Source organism: Akebia trifoliata, chromosome 7, assembly GCF_017979445.1.
Source record: "Akebia trifoliata isolate Shusen 1 chromosome 7, ASM1797944v1, whole genome shotgun sequence".
Taxonomy (NCBI): Eukaryota; Viridiplantae; Streptophyta; class Magnoliopsida; order Ranunculales; family Lardizabalaceae; genus Akebia; species Akebia trifoliata.
In genome coordinates, this window is record NC_141381.1 from 28,994,165 (window position 1) to 29,008,340 (window position 14,176).

Below are 14,176 nucleotides of genomic sequence, written 5' to 3' on the forward strand. Positions count from 1 at the left end.
TTATTTTTTCAAATTGAAAATGTAACCTTTGACTTGAATCTTCCATGCAAAACTAATGTAAGTTCACTGAAATGCCCTTACCTTCAATCTTTACCAAAAACACTATAATTTTTCCAAAACCCATCGTCTTCAGCTTCTACCCATCTCCTTCAACCATCAAAAGAATAAGATAGGGTTTTGCGGGAGATTGAAGTTTTTGGGACGAAAAAATTAGGGATTTTGCTAAGAGGTTGAAGACATAAGGTTTTGTTATAAAAAAAAATGGCATATGTCATGTGGTTGAAGATGAGTGCCTTTTGGTCAGTCTCTCATGCAAGACTCAAATCAAGGGGTATGTCATTAGTTTCAACACATATGCTGTGTATCTAAGGTTTATTAAAACTCAGAGAGTATGTCAAAATTATCTTCGAGGTTCGAATCTGGCCCACCGATAGAAAACAAAAACAAAAAATGTTAGGACCTTGATCTTGAGCTTGCAAAGGTAGGGTTGGGTTGAAAATTTTCCTACTCCCTAAATTCAGGCTGTGATGAAGCCCAACAATTCCAAGCCCAGCCCGACTGGCTAATATATTTTTTTATATGGTTAGTCGACTATATGATTTTATAACAAAAGTATGTAATACTAAAATATAAAAAATAAAATAAAACAAAGCTCGCTCTCATTTCTTAGCATTTTTTTCAATTAGTTAGGATAGAGATTGGAGCTCTATTTTTATGATAAACAATATCAAACAACTCCAAATATTTTGAAAAGTACGTGAATTATTTTATAAAATCCAAAAATCAACTCTATTCCAACCGTTTATTAGGGTCTTAGGCCCAATAGAAGTATAGGACTTATCTGAGTACAGCCCACCTCTTTAGCCCTTGGTTAGTACTCGACCAAGCCCATCCATTAACAGCCCAAGTCGTTTCTTTGGTGGTGGTCTTAATTTTATGTGTCTTGTTAATTAAAGTGCAAGAAATACACTTTAGAAATTAGATTTTGTATGGAAAATGTCCTTAAGAAAATCTTTTATTATCAAAATACCCTCGTATGCTTGATCCCAAGGTGTATTTATTGCATTTTAACGTGTGTGCTTGATAAAACTATAATTTTATTTCTCTCTACTTAAAAACATGAGTAGTGATAATCTGACTACCCCACGTGGCATACTCAATCGACTACGTGACGTGACAAGTTCGGGAACCTTAGATCTGTGCTCCTTGGGATACACGGTTCCCTTGAGATACACTTTTTTATGGGAAAGTGTAGCCGTGTATCCTGAGGATAAGGCTTAAACAGGTCGGTTTGGGCCGAATATGTGTCTACCCATATCCATATCTTGATTTTTTATTCAGGTCCAAATCTGGATCCGAATTCAACTCAAATCCTACTAGTTCAAATCATATCCGATTTTTTTACTTTCATTAAACCCATATCTGTATCCGACCCAATTGAATTATTTTATTCGGGTCGGTAAGGCCCGATAATTTCAACAATTACAAAGTAATTTATTTTTAAAAAAATTACTTCCATTAAACCCATATCCGAATCCAATCCGATTGAATTAATTGATTCGGGTCAGATAATTCCAAATCATTACAAAGTAATTTATTAAAAAAATGTAGCTTAAATGTACTTTGAACTCAAGACCTCTCATCTTTTGAAAAGAAACTTTGACCACTACACTTAAAACTTATTTGTTGATAAATGATAAATTAAAAAATATAAAAATAAAACATACAACATACAAAATAATATATCATTCGAATATAGGGATGGGTCCGTATCCCACTCGGGTTAAGGGATATCAACTCATATTTTAATTCAGATATACTTGAAGAAACCTAACTCGCTAAAAATCAAATTCAGATCACTTGAATTTCATATAAAATCCAACCCATTTTAAGCCCTACCTAAGGAGTGTAGATCTACAATTCTAAAAACATTTGGATTGGTATTTAGTTACACTGCATTGGAGTGGTAATATAATAGTTCCAAGAAAATTACCTTTCCACTGAAATTGGACACGTATGCAATGAAATGAAGTAAAATATAAATAAGAATAGAGTCGTGATTTTTTTGCTCCTCCTCTACTCACCTGATGTGGCATGTACATAGAATGATATAAATATGTGTAGTTGTGTGTCTCCAGGAAACAATTTATCTATGCACATGCCATGTCAAGAAAGTAGAGGGTGGTATTTTAGACGAGGAATCATTTATAATTAGAGACCTATTGTTGCCAAACTAACTTTTATTATTGCCACACCAATTCTTATATAAATCACTAAATAATTTTATATAGTTGGTGCAGTGTTGATAAAAATTGGTGAGGCAATAACAACTCTCTTATCATTATTCATGAGAATAATGTTTAATTGACTTTTAATATATAATAATAATAATAATAAAACATTTAAATATGACGTGGAATGTAAATAAAATCAAAGAATTTTTTCTTGTGCACCTCCAAGAAAAACATCTATGTTTCATACACATTAATCCACTTCACTTGAATGTAGTTGAGTGTTTTTTTTTTTTTTTTTTTTTTTTTTTTTTTTTTTTTTTTGGGGGGGGGGGGGGAGTCAAGTTATCACGACACATAAAGTAAGAGAGATTTTATTGCCACACCAACTTTTGCTAATGCCACTCCAATTCACATGTAAATCACAAAAAATTAGCACACATCTTGTGATGGCATTAGCAAAAGTTGGTCTGACAATAGAAGCGCCCTACCTAAATGACACAAATTTCTGAGAGATAAATGCTTCCCTGGAAGAATCAATTTCGTTCGTATTAGAGTCTGATCTGACACACTTCTTGCAATCAGTGGGAGGTACTTAAAGTACACACTTGAATCACATGCACTGACGCACTCATCACGGCTAACAGATTTTTCCTTCACTGCTCTCTCTTCTCTCTCAACAATCATATATAAAGAGAAGAACCAAGTACTAATTACTCACTAACACATTATTATTCTTATAAAAAGCAAAGTTATATCTTCCTCGTATAACAACACCAATAAAGCAGTACTGAGGCCTTGTCTTACTCCCAACAACCAAAAAACCCTAAATAGTAAAAAATTAAAATAATTAAAATTCAAACACAGAGTGAATTATCCTTTTTTTTCTCGTCTCTCATAATCCTAATTCAAACTCCTTTCTGGTCAAATCAAGTGAAATTGAAGACCAGAAGATCACCTTCACTAAAGCAAAAAACATAAAAATAAAATAACCTTTCCTTGAATGTACTTATATTAAAAAGTAGCTGGAAATTGGATTAGCTAGTCTAGATTAATGGGTTTGTTGCAGAAGATCCATAACTGTTCATCACGCCATTCCACGATCCCATACCGTTAAAATACCCGAACGAATCTTTCCCAATCTCAGAGTAACCTTGATCTTGCCAATCAAGGGACAAAATCTGCTTGTTTGGCTTCAATTCAAATGCATTTGGTTCCTCATTTGCTTCAAATGGAAGCATTAGTCTTTGACTATCCATAGAAGTCCCATTTTCCCAATTAAGTGAAATCCCATATGGTGAGCAAAGACCATGAGAATTAGAAGTAAACCCATGACCAAGTCCACCCACTAGACCCAAGTCATTGTTCCCCATGAAATCATGGTTTCTAGGATTTCCCAATCTGGTATCAAACTTTCTCTCCATGAAATCAACTTGTCTAGGATTCTCCAAGAAATTATCATGTCCAAGATCTCCATGATTCCCTAGTAAATTGGTGAAATGTGACAATTGTACATCGGGATACGAAAGATGTAGATCGGTCGCATCCGCATCCGCGTCAAGAGACAATGAATTGAGATGATGATGATGATGATGATGATTAAGTGGTTGATGATCATCATTTGACTTCTTAACAGAAACCCTTTTGTTCTTTCTACAGCCACCACCAACAGGTATGTTCCTGAGGGTCCCACCTTTGGTCCAATACCTTCTACATGTCTTGCAGAAGTATCTTGGTTGAGAGAGACTATAATTATTGTAGTAACAAAACTTGGTGTGTGTGGAATCACACCTTGGGCACTTGAGCGCTTGGTCAGGTTGGGGCCTCAATTTTCTCTCTAACATGGGTCTTGAGCATGTGATCATGTCCCCAGATGGTGGAGAAGAATCTATTCCACTTTCCTCGTGCACCGCACCCTAATGTCACAAAGAAAAAATAGAACAATTATAGATTCGTGATCTCGATAATGCGCTCTATCGCGCTATATTAGACACTTCATGTCATTTCAAACATCAAATCAGAATGTCAACAATGACAATATGGTGGAATTTATTATCGAAACACGGATACCGAGAAGATATTAAGAATTCTCATTTCCTACTTTTTTTTTTTTTTTCACCCTCATGACTTATATTAAATTTATTTGGTAATGCTTCTAAAGTTTGAAGGGAGGTAGTCCACCATTAAAATTCAAACTTCAAAAGTTTTATTAGTTTCTTTTGTTTTGTTTCAAATTTTAATATTCATAATCGAAATTTAAAAATTTTAAGCCAAAGATGGGGGGACACTGGATGAAACTTCTAAAGTCTGATTTCTAATTTTAAAACTTAAGGAGTGTTAGCAAACATAGCCTAGGAGGCCTATAACTCGTATAGAATCTACAATTTCACTAATCTCATAGTATTATTGCTGATTTTTACAAATTGAGCATTATTATACACTTAGTTTTGTTGTCGAGATTTGGTATTAAATATTTAAGTAACATCTACCCCTCAGGATAATGTTGCATAAAAATGGCCCTAATATAGTACACACCCCCATAGTGATTCCGTGTATGTCATGCAAATATTTTGAATACACCTCTATAATCTAATAATATACACTTAACCAATCAAAATAATAATATTATTGTTAATAATAGTAACATACACTTATACACACAAATATACTACATTTCTTTGTATTTGGTTAATTTACTGTATATTTTCATGAAGATAGTAAGAATGGGTTTTTAATATTCAATAATTCGAATATCACAATTAAGGTCCCAAAATATCTTTCCCATTATTAGCCCTTAAGACTACTCAGCAAAAAAAAACATGATAAAAATTTAAACTATTTCCCCTCCTCTTTAAAAGATATATAATGGATTAGTTTCTTTAAGTAAGATTCAAAACTAATGAAAACATGATTTACCTGTAACCATTCTGATGTATCCATGCTAACTTGGAGTGAAGTGAGACCCATTCGACAAAGTTGGTTACAAAGAATGGATATATGTATATAATCAGCTTTAAAGTTTAAACCAACGACTCCATTTTAACTTATTCAATCTTAGTAGAGAGAAAGAGAGAGAAAGAGAGAGAGAGAGAGAGAGTTCAAGGGTAGTGTAAGAAGAAAGTAGAGAGAGCGAGAAAGAATATGTGTGTGAAGGGGAAGAGTTGCAGATAAGAGAAGAGAGACAGAGAAGATGAGAGAATTTGGTTTGTATGGCTGCAAGGGGATGTGAATATGAAGGAAGAAAAAGTGGGCTGAGGGGACACTGGGCTGTGCTCAATATAGTCTTCGTCGGTGGAATAGTCTTTGTGGGACCCGCCTTGTCTGACAGGAGATGTGTTTCTTGACCCCACACGATTAACCTTCATCAGCACGCTAGTAGTCAACGGCTGTGATTTAATCCCTAAGTCTTGACATGTCACAGTAGGCTGAGCCGTCGTTTGTGTATTTGGATTCTCGTTGGGACACGTCAGAAATCACGGCGTCGTCGCCATGTGACGTGACAGAAGAAATTGGAGAATATTTGGGTCCTCGAAAAAGAGCAAACCGAAAGAGCACTCCATCTGGGCCCCACCTCTTAATAGTTTTAATTTTTAAAGACTTGAGAGGAGCGAGAAGAAGAACCCTGTAAATCTCTTCCTCCAAGCAAGGGATAGATTCCCCCTCGTTTCACGTGTTTTCCACATCCGTTAAATCTAGTCCTTAGATATTTGAAGTATCTCCCCTGAATTATAAAAATTTTGAGTCAACTCCTTAGACTTTTGACCCTTATGATTTCCATGAATCTGATACCTGGTTTTCCATCTCATTTGATTCACGAATAATATTGAGACAACTTGAATCAAATATCTCACAAAATTTAATATTTTTCTTATGAGTCGTATTTTCTGACTCTCCCTCTACTCTTGACGTGATATGTGCATAGAATTATAGATTTTTTCCTCACGATACACAATTGCACATATTTATGGGAATGTGCAATTGTATATTCCGACGAAATCTATGATTCTATGCACATGTCACGTCAGGAGAGTAGAGGGCGAGTCAATTTATCATTATTTCTTTCTTATATCTGTGAACTAAAAAGAAGAAGAAGAAACCAAATCTCATTTGTAGAGTAATGTCTTGTCCATGAACAAGACAGAGATGATTCCAACAAGTCGTTTTGGTCTTGAATGATTTTTAGAATAATGCTTGTATGCGTAAGAGATGACTCACCTGATCTATTTGGTCATGTAAAATACTATTAAGTCTCAAAAAATAAAAAATAAAAAATAAAAAGAACAAACAACTTACTAGTGATTTCTAGCTGCACGTGACTATCTTACCCATTCACCTCTAGGGATGACTCATAAATGATCATTTTTCATGATGTGGAAATATTATAAGTTATTAATGATAAAATAATTTAACAAATTAATTAATGGATTACAAATTTTCTTCTTATTTATATGTGTGTACCAAGATGAGCCAAATATTCAGATTTAATGGTCTAAACTCTAAAGATAGTGGTGTTCACCTACCCACCTAGCAATCAAAAATAGTAATGTTCTAAGGCCTATTAGCTACCATTTGATGGTCCCAGCTAAAAGATATTTTTTGCCCAATAATATATCCACTCAACGTGATCCTAGCTTCCTGTCTAGCCCATTTAATTTAGACCTTAGGGACATTATATCCTTTTCAATAATCAAATGGGTTGATTGATAGAATAAGGCGATCCTGGATTGAATGACTGATTCAATAAATAAATATTTGAGGAACCTTAGCTCCATTCATGTTGAGGTTATCCATCAAACAGGCAGTTGAGAGACTTGGGATTCCCAGGAAAAATGTATCCCTAGAAATGAACTATACCAATGGTTGGAAGAAAAGCATCGACCTTGGGAAATCTATGATGAACCCATGTCGTGTATTAGTGTATCCGTATTCAGATTCAAATTTATTTTATAGATATGGATCTGGATCCTATTGACTAATTAATATTGTATCCGAATCCAACTCAATTCAGTCGAACAATTCTGACTAGTTTTGTATAAAAATCAATTTTACTTCTTTGCAGGCATATAATGGTATTCTATTTTATATTTTAAAAAACTTAAAAATAAAGTTTTCAAGGTCATGTATGAATTAATCTGGGCTGACATAGGGATGGATCCATATTCTACTTGGGTTAGAGTCGCGTGAATCATATTCGACCCATTTTTTATTCATGTCTACTCCAAGGATCAAACCCGATAAATTTGATTTTTGGATCACTTGGGTTTTGGGTCAACTCCAACCCATTTCATGCCCTAGGTTGAGGATAGTGAAGATCATTGATTGAATACAAATAAGGGTAAATAGGTTAAAAATAATTTACTTTGAGGTTGAAGAGCTAGAAAATTGCGGATTTTAATTTTAGGAGAAAAGAAAACCAACTGTTTTCAATTGAAAATGAGGGCATTTAGTTTTTGGTCAACCTTTCTAACTAGACTCAGGTCAAGGAGTATATCATTAGTTTGAAACCATGGGTTATGTCAACTATTCACCCATAGACATACCACTCCATGTTTTCGCAAATATTGATTAGAGGGAACCAAGTTTTTTTAACTAATGACATATCCGTTGAACTTAATTAGTCTATGTTCTAAGACTAACAGAAAATTATCTAAATGTCCTCCTCTTCAACATCTAGCCAAGTGAAAAAGCTAGTGACATGAGGTCCAATCTTGAGTCATTCCAGCATGACTCTTTTTTCAGTTAACACTTATACGAAAGTGTCAAGTAATTAATTAATAAATAATGTAGATTTTTTAATTTCATCTTGGACTTTTGAGAGGAAAAGGACTGATTTTTCATACACAATTCCCATGATATTAGTAATGATCAGTTTAATCAGATTGCTCGATAAGATATCCATATTGGTTTTATGAATAAAAGTACAAATAGATAGCAAAATTGAGAGTAATTGTAGATTGACGCATTTTTATATGTATGTAGAAGGGCAAAAATAACTCGGTTATCTAATTGACCTGATAACCTTTAAAATGGGTAAATTGTTTTAATAGCCTCTAAAAGATTGGGGTCTCTATGACTTAGAAAAAGTGAAAAATATCCTAAAAACTCAAAATCAAATGGTCAAGTTTTATCTTAGGTAACATATCCTTGAGATACATGTTTTATCCCAATCATTGAATTTTTATATTTTAAAAATGGGGATTTTCATTCATTTTCGGAAGTCATCAAATTCTTATTCACGTCCCATACCAATTTGTTTGAATGACCCGAATAGTTTACACGAGTCACGCTTAGACGTCATCATTGCCAATGTTTTGAGTCGTGCCGGAGTAACATTGAAATTCGTTTCACACATTGGTGCGCACAGAATCATTGACGCTTCTTTGTTAGATCTCGATGAAAGTATTTATGATTTTTTACACACATCCACATCAGCAATGTGTGAAATGATGTCAATTTCAATGTTACTGCAAAGTAATAGTTTGGTTAGAGTTTAAGAGATCTTGTTTCAGACAAATCTCGAGAATAATCCATTTTAGACCTTTTGGGACTTGGAAGGGAGGGGGCCATTTTTGTTGTAATATCTGTCAGGGGTTGATGCAGATACTGGTAAAGAAAAGGTCCTTCAATGTAAATAAAATATGTGGTCCATCACCAACTCACCTTGATCCCCACCTTTTTATGGCACATTGTCCCAAAATACGACCAACTCTAGACCATCTTTCAAATCTAAAGCTACAATCTCTGACCAATTAAAACCAATTATCACTCAAATAATTCTCGCGGTCAGCAATTACGGACCCGTTATCGGCTTTAAGTTGTCTCCAGTCACTCGCAATGCACATTCTTCGAAGTGAAATTTCGTAGACTTTTAAGTATAGAATCATTAAGTAGGAGCCACGATCTTTGCCCCTGCAAGTGGAACTTTAAATCATTCGAGTCATGATTTAATAAGCCCTTTGGACCGTTCAAATTCTTTCTAAGATAGGGATTGACATTTTTTCAACATGACAGAATAAAATCCAACCACTTGACAATTTCTTTTTATTTGTTGAAATTATGAATTTCTAGGAGGGGAGATTTGTTGTGAACAAATGAGAGTACTAAGTGATTAGATTGAAAGAAACTTTAAATTTTTTTTGGGACAAAGTAAAGCTTGTTCGATCTTGTTAACGTGTATCAAGGGCACACTTTAAAGTGCAATAAATAAACTTTGGGAATAAGTATTTTGGGTATTTTGATGAAAATATAATTTTTTAGAGATTTTTTTCTTACAAAATTCAAAATTTTCAAGTGTAATTAATGAACTTTAACATGTTCCCATATGGCACATATTAACAAACTCTAAGTTTACTAAGCAAAGAGCCCTAAAAAAAAGAAAAAAGAGCGTGGAAAAATAGGGATAAAATGGTTTAGTGTCTTGAATTTTATTTTTTAAGTATACATGTGGCAATTTTTTAGTGATTGAAATCTTTTTTAAATATTTTATGTTGGTAACGATAAAGTATGGTAGAACATGGATAAACATGTAAATGTCTCGAATTTTACTCATTGAATATATATGCTATAATTTTCTATTGATTTAAGAGATTTTTTAGTGATTAAATTTTTTTAACACATTTCTGTTGGTAACGATAAAGTTTGACAGAACATGAATAAACGGATAAATGTCTCAAATTTTACTCATTGAATATACATGCAATAATTTTATGTTGATTTTAGAGAGATTTACCCGACTGGACTAATTGTTGCATTTTTATAACAAAAACTCTCTTGGAGTTTTGACAACTCCGAGGGAGAAGTTTATTACCCACCAAACCTTACTTTATCAAGCTTGTTACCCAACAAACCTTGGAGTGGGGATCCATGTCATAAAATTCAAATTTTTGTTATGTAATGTATGTTTGGAGTAGATCCTAACCACATCAATTTGTGACATTCAAAAACATGATATGATGCCACAGGGTTATAAAAGACTAAATTCTAAGAACTTTGGAGAAAAAAAATAGATTAACTTTTACTGTTAAATTTTAGTTTTAAATTTGGGAGTTTGGTAACCATCCATTTTCAACACGATTAATCAAGCTTAAAAAAGGTTCGCTCTTTTTTCTGTTTTTTTATTTTATTTTATTTGAGTTTTACCATGAAGTCTATAAGTTGGTGTTGTTGGATTTTCAATTTGATAATTCATATGGGCACAATGGCCCTCAGTAAGATGTGAAATTTTACTAAGCTGTCATGCTAGTCTCATTCATAAGGTAAGGTTATGTTTTGTAACAAACTTGCTAAAGTAAGTAAGAGAGTTTATGTAATAAAATTGCAACAAATAAGTCTGCTAAAAAAATTTTGTATTGATGTAATAGTTTAACACCTTTTTGTTAACAACAAATTCAAACCCAATTTCAAGTAATCAAATATAATCTTATTCAAATATAGTTGTTTAGCTATTAAATAAATTGTTGGGGTTCACTGACTCGTGAAAAGAACACAACATTTTATGTGGTTGAAACACGAAATCCAATTATTCTTATATATCATAAGAATGCATAATGTATCATTAGGATACATCTTTAATCTCGAAGAATATTGGATTTCATGTTTTAATGGTCAAGATTGTTAGAATTATTATTATAAAATTCACTCAACATAAATTTCATCGTCCAGAATCAATCACATATCTCAAGATTTTGCCATGCTTATGATTTAGAATTTAAAAGGTTGTATGGAAGTGTACCTTGTGACATTGAGTCAATAAACCAATTAGATAAAATCTGGAGGAATGTAATAAACTTCCCTCGCGCGAATTAAGGCATTCATTTGATTAGTAGACTCACATTCTTCTCTCTTTATTTGTTTGGATCGGTCAAGGTTCACAATTCTTGATGGATTAAGATTTAAGACCAAAATTACTAGAATAAGTGTTCTAATGTTTTTGGTTAATTCCTTAATAGGGGTGTTATTCCATTATTATATGGATGAGAATAGAGGACCTAGAGTTCCTCTTTTGTTAGGATTCCTCTCTAAGAAGGTTTCCTAATAAATCTCTAATGAGGATTCTTTATTTAATTTCATCGTACTAGGATTTTTCAAAATATTGACATTCTTAAATTAGAATCCATTAATCCATTTGATAGCTCTAATATTGTTATTCATGATATTGATTTGATTCAATATAATCATCAGGATGCAATTCATCCCATTGAATTTATAGGAGAAAGATATATAATCTTTATGGGATTTGATCTCAAGTTACTATGAAGTAAATGAAATGGACAATTTTGTTTTCTCCTAGAGGAATGCTAATTAGGGTTTAGAAAATTATTTTTAGGATCCTATTTATAGAGACTTTAAATACGAATAATACATAAAATCTCCTAATAGACATAATATGTGATAGTCCATAATTATTATTATTTTTGAATAAATTATAATTTTTCGGATTAATTATGGTTATTTTTGTATAATAGGTCAAGATCACGAGAGTCAAAAGGTGAACCATGATAAAAAAAAAGATGCGCAATATGATTAAAAATCGAAAATAAGACCACGAATCGAAAACCAAAGTCAACGGGCTCACAAACATCGTGGTGTGGTGAACACCTTGGGCGACGCGGTGATGTTAACAATATTTTCTCGAGATTCGTGTAATGGTGAAACTGCGTGATTTGTAATGTAATACATTAGGTTTCAAAGTCCTTGTAAACACATAAAAGTATTTTGAATTCTAAAGGAATCCTACTCTAGTCTCTATAAATAAGAGACTAGACCAGAGCCAAAAAAAAGATCTCATCTCTTCTGAGATCATCTTTCTTTTCTTGATTCTCTTATATTTTTCTAATTTTTTAAAGTTTACTTTCTGTTCAAACTTTGTAAACAGAAGGAGTATTTTACCAGATTTAAGTCAAGATTAATAAAGGATCACCACTTTTCTTCTCTCTTCTCTTTTTATTTTATTTTATTTTTATTATTTTTGCTATAATCTGTAGTTAGACTTTCATTAAAGAGGCGATGAAACCCAAGAAAAATCATTTTAAATAATTATTTGTTTCAATCATACTTTAATGTTTTAGTGTGATACCAAATTCTTAAGTATTAATCATTGAATATAATGTTTATTCTCATTATTTTGATAGTATAATCTTTGATAAGTTCAAGTTAAATTATGAATTGTTAGAGATTGATATTTAACCTTTTAATTTCGTCTTATTAAATATAATCACATAATTTATAATCAATGGTTGGATTAACAAATTTCATCTTCTGATCCAGTAACATTAGTTTTGTTAATTGGATTGAGATAATAAGTAAATAAATAAATTGATAAGGTGACTTGTTTTGGTGGATTTAACTGATCTAATTATTTACATTGTGATTTTTACTACTTGTTTATCTTAGGATAGTTTTAATTCAGTTTCCATTAATACTTTGAACCATGATTGTTTTTAAGTCAAAAATTGATGGATCAACGTTGCCTCTGCGGATTGACCCTTGTTTTTCAAAGTTTTTATATATTTTTAATTTATTTTTATTAATATTGATAATTTGCACCGAACAAATACGATATTGAAATCTTTTTCTAGAGCGAGATTGGTTTCTAAGATCACTTTCGAGTCTAGGCATTTTACTAGTTAGCCATGGTAAAGGTCCTAGATGACGTATTTTTTTTTTAAACGAGACCCTGAATAACATGATATGAAGATTATTTTATTTCCAAGAAAAGGTATTTATATTTTGCATGGTCCAACCATTGATCCCAAAAATTTATACAATAAATCAGGTAGATTAGTAGCGTAATATAGTTCCCCACCCATGATTTTGCTATCGTAATTAAAACACTTAAAAAAGTGTGTAGATCTTGTGTGTGCCACACCAAAACATGGTGTGATAGAATTTTTGTATTTTTAAAGAGTCAACTGGATTCCGATCATTAAATAAAATACTCTGTCTTAGGATTTTAGGTGACTTATGAAACGAACTTAGACATTTGTCCCTAGGAGTTGGAGTTATGATAGGATACTGAATACATAAATGAACGGAGAGGTTGAAATGAGGCTCATGTTTGCTAGTAGCACAATATGAACTTTTAGTCGATTCCTTTATGATGTAATTCTATTCTGCCAGAGCTTACATTTGTAGTATCCAATTCTACATCATTCTCTCCAATTAGAAACATCGACTAGAATGGATGAGAAAAAAAAAAAAAACACAACACCATAGGATGACCTGGATTGTTACATGGGGATAGATCTTGTTGTAACACATTATTGGTCACTCTGAATTGAGTAAATAGAAATAGTGTGCAAGAAATATAGTTGTAACTCCAATCCTTTTAGGCGAGTGTTGCAACTCTACCAAATGTGGAGTTTGTGAGTTCAATGAGTTATAATCTTATAATTCTCGACAATGAATTAATATTGGATAGTGAGAGTTAGAACACCAACTTCTTCCAAACAGACCCTAACCTATTACATTCGACTAAGCTCAACGTTTAATATTCTCTATTTTATTAAAAGAATGAGCTAAACCCAAGATTTTTAAATATAATACCTTGATTAAGATTGTCTTGTTGAAGCTAAAGATCTCGTAAGACTAATGAGTTAAGCGTTATCTGCTTTGTACCCCATGAGTACGATAGATTCACATATCATATTATTTATTCTTACTCACTACCTATCTGTATCATGCGCATGCGGTGTGAGCGAGACAAGTAAACAACGGCGCATTTGAAGCAAACGACATCCTCTGACATTGACGAATCTACTCGGGCGGTGGACAGGATCTTAATAGCACCATAATTTAACCCAATCAGGATTCTTTTTGTTCTTTGTTGGATTCTTCAATTATAATGATTGGTGTTTCTGGCATTTAGTTCTAATCAGTGCTCTGTGGGGCACACCAGTTCTTTGTGGAGACACACCAGGACACATAGCAGCCGACCAATCGACCCC

The 14,176-nt window shown here is 32.8% G+C and overlaps 1 protein-coding gene across 1 annotated transcript; it reads right to left on the minus strand.

Moving 5' to 3' along the window:
- Nucleotides 1-2,930: 2,930 nt before the first annotated feature.
- On the minus strand, nucleotides 2,931-5,462 carry LOC147398849 (dof zinc finger protein DOF5.6-like). Its single transcript, XM_086448181.1, has 2 exons — nucleotides 5,148-5,462; nucleotides 2,931-4,147 (listed from the first exon to the last, which is right to left on the minus strand). Exons 1-2 carry the CDS (start codon nucleotides 5,196-5,198, stop codon nucleotides 3,278-3,280), a joined length of 921 nt encoding a protein of 306 aa, XP_086304307.1. The 5' UTR covers nucleotides 5,199-5,462; the 3' UTR covers nucleotides 2,931-3,277.
- Between the last annotated feature and the right edge of the window lie 8,714 nt (nucleotides 5,463-14,176).